The sequence below is a fragment of the Impatiens glandulifera genome, chromosome 2 (assembly GCF_907164915.1).
Source record: "Impatiens glandulifera chromosome 2, dImpGla2.1, whole genome shotgun sequence".
Classification (NCBI taxonomy): Eukaryota; Viridiplantae; Streptophyta; class Magnoliopsida; order Ericales; family Balsaminaceae; genus Impatiens; species Impatiens glandulifera.
Window position 1 is genome coordinate 25,396,797 of NC_061863.1, and position 7,508 is coordinate 25,404,304.

Below are 7,508 nucleotides of genomic sequence, written 5' to 3' on the forward strand. Positions count from 1 at the left end.
GATAAAATATGTTATTTATTTTAATAAATTTTACAATATATTGGACTTATTTGATAATGTATTTTATATTAATATTTATGTATATTATTTAACTTAACTTAATTTTATTTTAGTTATTTAATTTAGTAGGTTAAATTTGAATTAAATTTTATTTGTTATTTAAGTTACAAAATAAATAAATATAACGTATTAATTAAAATTAAAAGTAGAATAGTCAATCAATATTAGGTTTTGTGAGTCCAGAAAACCGCCGTTGTCTTCCCTATTTAATTCAGAAACCCTTGGTTGCAGTAGTGCTCCTTTTTATTCGCCACTTTCTCTCGTCTCTCTGTGTTCTAGCTCGGCAAGCAAGCGACAATGGCAACCGCAACACCATTATGCGAAGAAACTGTAAAGAAGGTTATTCGTCAGGTAGATTACAGACTTTTTCTTCTTCTATTTGCATTTTTTTACCCTACCCATGTTTTGAAATTCCTAAACACGCTTCTCCCTCGTTTTGTTATGTTCGCAGGTCGAGTTTTACTTTAGCGACAGCAATCTTCCAAGGGATAAGTTCATGAGCGAAACCATTAGTAACAGTGAAGATGGGTGTATCCTTTAGTTGAATCATTATCATTACCTATGAAAAAATATCTATCTTTGTGTTAGTCACTGTGATGTGCGAACTATTGGTGTATTGGTATGCAAACGTATATTTGTTATTTTCTCAGATTTTCTATTTTCATGTCACCCATGTGTATCTCTCTAGTAGAGGATGTTAGAAACGTGTGAGCATGTTGAGATCATGGAAAATAGAAGGTCTTGCGATGGTTCTTATTTTGGAAATCTAACATTTTTAGAGTTTATGTTAGAGGGAGAAGAAGAGAATAGTAGGATAGATCTTTATTAGTGATTTTCTTAATATTGCCAACAATGTTGGTTTGGAAGTCTATTTTCATATGATAAGCATAACAAAGATGCACAGATTTGAGTTCTTGTTCTTTTGGCCATCTGTTAAAATGGCATGAAATTGAGTTCCTTGTGATTGTTGTATAATAGAAGAGGAAATAACTTGAGCTTCTATTTCTCAAGAATAGACCACTTTTTATTCTTTCAAATTGATTTGAGAATTTGTTTTTCCTGACCTGAATGTAGTGATCGATTTGAGCCTCATCTGTTCATTTTCTCGTATGAGAACCCACTTAAACTTGGGAGATGTTAAATCAGAGGAGGTTCCAGAAGAAACAGTGAAGGCTGTTGCAGAAACTTTGAGGAGTTCTCCTTTCCTTAAGGTGTCTGAAGATGGTGAGCTTTAGTTTTGTTCATGTTTTGTCTTAATGTAATGTATGCCAAGATTATGTCCTGTGATACATGCTGGAAGTGTGAAGCTAAAGAATATTACATAGAGTTCATTATTCATGGGGATATCATGGGAATATATGACATGCTAGTTTGTGCAGCTTTCAATTATTATTTTTTCCTTTGTCCAGGAAAGAGAATTGGGAGGGCTTTTGAGCTTCCCAAACCAGAGGAAGTTATACAACAACTAGATAATAGGACAATTGCTGCATCACCATTACAATATGATGTCAAGCTTGAAGATGTGGAATCTTTCTTTAGTCAATTTGCAAAGGTACGTTTCCTACCCATACACATCTGAGCACCCCCTAAACTGAAAAACAGAGAGAAGAACAAATTGTTTTATTGTTGACAACTTTCTTAGCCTTGTCTATTTATGATGTCTGTATTAGAAATAACTTATGAGAATAACTGGGTTTTAATGCTGCGAGTCTTCTGATTACAACTGCTCAAGTTTGAGTTCAAATATGTCTATACTTTGAATTAATCCTGATACTGTTAGATCTAGTATCATTATATATTTCAGTACATGACCTTAATCTTTATCCATGTCAAAATCTGTTGCTGGGGCCATTATGAAATGTGTGCTGAATATATATACTCCCTTAATTATTTGATAAAAATATTATTCAATCTATATATAGTGTTACATTTCACACTATTTGTTGCAGGTTACTAGCGTTAGGCTGCCTCGTCATGTTTCTGACAAAAGGTTATTCTGTGGCACTGCTCTCATTGAGTTCTCAACAGAAGAAGATGCAGAAAGTATCTTGAAACAAAGCTTGGTTCATGCTGGTGTTGAGTTAGAACTAAAAACCAAGTAAGCTTTGTTTGTTTTAACATGTATATGGTTTTTTTCAGCACTATTTTTTTATTCACCAAGCTTATAATAGTGGAGGTGACTCTTTTGAGGATCTTCTGGAAACAATATTACCTATTTTTACTCATTTCCTATTATTTATTTGTTGGATGTAATCTTATTCAAGGATGGAGAGGGCTCATTTTTATGTTTTTGAATTTGAATGAGCAAGTTTTAGATCTTTATGCAATTATTTTCCCCACACAGGAAGGATTTTGACGAAGAAAGAGTTAAACTGGAAGAAGCTTCTGCAACAACCAATGTTGCAGTGGGGAGGAACGATAGAAAGAATTCGACTGCTGAAGAGACGTAAGCAATGAAACTTTTTTTAACTTAAAAAACTAAACAATCTACTGCTTATAATCTTATTGTGTTTTGTCACAAATACAGCTACACGAAGGGGTTAATTATTTCATTTACCCTGAAGAAACTGTTGCCTGATGGTTCTGTAGAGGAAATTACTCTCAAAGAGTCATCCAATGGCAATGATGAAAATGCAGGTGAAGGAGTTGAGAAGGTCATCTCAGAAAAGCCTACAGAGGAGATGGAGAAAGAGAATGTAGAAACTCCCGAGGAAAAAGTGGTTCCTGCAAAAGAGGGCATGAAGGATCTAGTTTCCCGAGAAGATTTGAAGGAAATTTTCGACAAGTATGGCAGTGTGAAGGTACTAATACTTTATTCATGTCTAATATAATAAGAATGTGTTCCTCCATTAATTTTGCATGATATAAAAATAGCCCTCCAAAGTCACAGTATTGCTTTGGTTGACTGATACTGTTGAACTAATTTTCTGAGTCAGTTAGTATATTCATGTAAATCTACTATGAAGCTAGATGGAAAATATTTTATTGTGACATTTTTAAAAATATCCCTTGAATGTCACAATATATTGCTTAGGTTGACTGATATTGTTGAACTAATTTTCGGAGTCCATTAGTAGATTAAAGTAAATCTATTATGAACTAGCTGGAAAATAAACAACTCCTTAGGCCTTGTTTTGTCTTTGGGTTATTTGAATAACCAAGTATTTATTTCTAAATATTCTTTCTTCATGTATGTTATTGAAAATCATGTTATTTGGGTAAAAAAGACAGTAGATGCATAAATTTTGGTTGATGATTTGAATAATGCATAGATATTGAATTATTTGAAATCAATCTGAAATAACCCATCTCAGTTTAGTTTTGTGCAGAAAAGTTTGTTTATTTTTGTGGTGATGTAAATCTAAAATAGTTGAAATCAAATTTCTAACTACTAGTTGTTGTTGGTATATATATATATATACATATACAGTACATTGAGTTTGCAATAGGAGAAACTTCAGGGTTTATCCGGTTTAATGAAGCTGAAGCTGGGCAAAAAGCCCGAGCTGCTGCTGCACTTGCAGAACAAGGTGGTCTTATCGTAAAAGATTACATTGCTACTTTAGATTCTGTTACAGGTAAATACATTCAGCAACAATTCTTTTGGATTATCTTTTTCTTTAATTATCAAAACTGCTTATATGTATGTTTAATTGTTTCTTATTAGGTGAGGCTGAAAAGGAGTACTGGGGCAAACTCCGCGGTGGTCAAGGAAGGTATAAAGATTCTAAGAATAACCGTGGAGGAGGAAGGTGTGTATAAATAAATAGACATAATATCTTATTAGTAATAGGTCATTTTGACAAATCTAATTTGTTTTTTTAACAATAGAGGTGGGAGAGGACACCGAGGAGGCAGCGGTGGAAGGCATCAATACAATGGCAAGCATCATCGATCTGGAGGAGATCACAATGATTCTCGCAAGGCCAGGAAGATTGAGGCATCATAAGAGCAGAGCACCCAACAAACTTGAACTTTTTAATGCTCTTTTTTTGACTAATTTTATGATACTTTAGTTATTTTGGATTTAATTACTTTTTAAATATGTTTTGTGCTAAAAATATCTATGGTTGATGTGCTCTTTTTCTTATAACCATAATCATTATGTGAAAGAAAGTTGGTCAACTGTTGCCCTTTAATTTATTTTTTTCTCATTATACTTTTAGGCTTCATAGAAAATATTATGTCATATTTGTGAAATTTCACTTTATAAGTTGATAGAGAAATATGGATTTGTTTACTTTATAAGTTATATATCAACAAACTGGTTTAGTGCATATTATATACATATTTACATTAATGTAAGTTTAATGTCAAAACATTGCGTTGATCGCATATTGGTTTGCAGAACATGTTATATATATTTATATTATGTAAGTTCAAATAAATATAATTCAATTTTGCATCCAACATTGGAAAACCCTCTATTCCTTCACATCTCAATAACCACTCATCATCTATTCTAGAAGTAATTGACCCATCACCTATCAAAAGCAAATTTTATCATTTCAGGTGAGGGCTTCAAATACTTAAACTATAGGTACTTACTATCCTATGTTGAGGCATTCATTTTTATACTCCGGATCATCGTGTTCTCTATATGTATAAAACATCTTATCGTGTTTTCATTCTCAACCATCTTTTTTTCGCTTCTTTTTGTTTAACTGACTCTCATTTAGGGGCTGGTGCTCTGTCTTCCGGGCGTCGTTGAAGTTATGGACATCCACTTTTTATTTCTTCTTCATGTCGTTATATTTTGAGTTTCAATAAATGAATTTCATTTTCTTAGGAGAAAAAACAAGAATTAAAAAATAACTTTTAAAAGAGAGATGTTTTTTTAAATGTAAAAAAAGAGTGAGTAATTTTTTTGTTTGAAAAAGATAGTGAACAGGTTAATAAAATATATATTAAGGAAAAAAATGTTCATTTTGTTTATCAATTTGTATCAAAAGTTCATACAAACTCATTTTACTTCTTAGACTTCAAGAAATGGCTCAAACTACTTTTAATATCATTTTTATTGAATTCCTATAATATATTGATTTGATTTTAGATTGAAAAATATATATTTAAATCAAGAATTGTGATTAAGAATGTGTAAAAAGTTTGTATAGATGATTTTAAAAAGCTTATGAAATTAACAACACAATTGTTAATAAAATACAATCTAAGACTCTAAGTCAATTTAAAAAAGGAGAGGCAAAAGATAGACAATGAGGAATGATGCAACATATCCACACCAAAAGAAAGTCTACCGATGCTAGTCAATTAGAGCAGCAGATCTATGCCCAAGCTCTGCGTTTTTAAACTTCGTAGCGATTATATCTTTACCTTCATCGCCGACAAGTAAATATAAATCGATTTATGTTAGATTTGGTTATAACGTTAATAAATAACTAATAAACCCTATTCTTCTTTTCAGATGCTCTAATGATTGAAAACAATATGAACAACGAAGTGATAGAACGGACGGAGGAGAATTCGATAATGAGGAATGATCAGTGATGTTGATCATTGAAAAATGCCCAAATCTGGAATGGAATTTATCAACCAAAATATATTATTAAAAAGGTTTAACTCATTCTTATTGCAACTTATTAGCAAATCAATTCTCATTTTAATTTCAGCATTCAAAACAGCAGTGGCGGACCTAGAAATATTTTCTCGGGGGGTCAAATACCTAATAACGTAGTATTTTTTGACTATCAAATAAATGCATTTTTTAATTAAAATTTTACTCGATAATTACATAAAAATACTAATAAACACAATTACTAAATTATTCTTATCCATGAGTCGGTACAAAAAAAGACAAATATCTTCATTACGTTGACTATATCAATCAATCAATTCAAGAAATTTTCCTTTATTTGATGAACTACTTGACTCATCATGTCCTCGAAAAGGTAATCCTTGCCTCAATAGAAAGCGCGTTACATCAAATATTGTCGTTAAACATGTGTGATAATTTATTTCTATATCACGACCATGTGTACGTAAAACGTTTCTCACGTTATGTCTTTGATCTTAAAATGATTCAAATTGAATTCTAGCTTCATTATGACAACTATTTGAAGTTCTCGTATGACGATTGAATCTTTCTAATGCTCTTTTCCAATTTTTGTACTCATCTCCTATAAATGTATCATCTACGTTTTCTCTATTTAAAGGTTTGAAAAGATAACACCAAAAACAAAATGATGCATCTTTTGATATGCTATATTCTAACCATGTATATTTGATCAGTAACATTAGACTCATTAGTAGGCTCATTAATTGATTGAGAAGACTCATGCTGGTCATGTGATGTAGAAGTACAAATTCGTTTATAGAACATCTTCATTATTTTATATCCTACATAAAATAAATGATTAAAAATAAATATGTGTCACAACCCCTAAATAAAATCTAACAAATACATTTATTTGTTAAAATAATTTAAAATTAAGAAATATAAAATAATATTTTACCCTTATATTTATATAAATGGTTATTTTACCCTTATATTTATAAGTAATTTGTATTATTAATTATATTAAAATTAATAAAATATATATATATAAATAAATTATAATATAAATGTAGTTTTAAAATAAATAATAATATTATATAATTTTTATTATTTTATATATAATTCTTTATATTTTAACTTATATAAATAAAGGTTATTTATATATTAACTAAAATTTATGTATTATTATAAATATTGTATTTTAGAAAAAAAAATTTGTATAAAATAAAATATTAATAATAATTACTTGTATTTTAGAAAATATTTTGGATTAGTTTATTATAAATAGTGTTTGTATAAAATAAGGTTATAATTAAAAAAAAGTTAGAGGCATGGTTTAATCACCTGACCTCTACTATAGATTCCAGCTCCAAAACCATTTAGGCAAAGACTTATTTAATAAATATATATATAATATCTTAAAAGTTTTATCCTAGTAGCCCCCTTGTAGGTCCATCACTGCAAAACAACCAACTCTTAAATATTGAGCAAAACCAAGTTATATACTTAACATAGTTTCAATATATAGTAGTATTGATAAAAAAATAAAATTCATTTTATTAAGAGAGTAAACATATTAATTTACTGTTAAAAGTAAAATATTTCATTTTATTTTATGAAGAAGTAAATAAGTTTGAAATATATTTTATATGAATTTTAAAATTTAATAAGTTTAGTTATATGTAATTTCTAATTTAAATATTTTAGTTTTATTAAACACTTTTATTTTTTATTCATTATTAAATTTAATTAAAAAATTAATTTTTTTTTTTAAATTTTTTTAAAATAATAATATTATAAATTAAAATAATAAATATATATTAACTATTTAAAACATATCAACAACATAAATGTACTAAATAAATAAATTAATTTTTAAATTTAATTTATATTAAATAAGTCTTTTTATCAATAATAATTTAATTATCTTTTAGTT

General features: G+C 29.0%; 1 protein-coding gene across 1 annotated transcript; it reads left to right on the plus strand.

The window, feature by feature from the left end:
* Positions 1 to 250: 250 nt before the first annotated feature.
* Positions 251 to 4,217, plus strand: LOC124925774 (la protein 1). Its single transcript, XM_047465861.1, has 9 exons — positions 251 to 411; positions 512 to 590; positions 1,135 to 1,284; positions 1,470 to 1,612; positions 2,010 to 2,158; positions 2,405 to 2,506; positions 2,588 to 2,861; positions 3,491 to 3,638; positions 3,728 to 4,217. The coding sequence occupies exons 1-9, from the start codon at positions 358 to 360 to the stop codon at positions 3,820 to 3,822; spliced, it is 1,194 nt and encodes a 397-aa protein (XP_047321817.1). The 5' UTR covers positions 251 to 357; the 3' UTR covers positions 3,823 to 4,217.
* Positions 4,218 to 7,508: the final 3,291 nt, after the last annotated feature.

Bases quoted from the DNA above. Each gene is read 5' to 3' on its own strand.
- LOC124925774 (XM_047465861.1), top strand. From the start codon at position 358: ATGGCAACCGCAACACCATTATGCGAAGAAACTGTAAAGAAGGTTATT. The intron at 412-511 runs GTAGATTACAGA...TTATGTTCGCAG, and splicing joins TAAAGAAGGTTATTCGTCAG to GTCGAGTTTTACTTTAGCGA. The intron at 2,862-3,490 runs GTACTAATACTT...ATACATATACAG, and splicing joins ACAAGTATGGCAGTGTGAAG to TACATTGAGTTTGCAATAGG.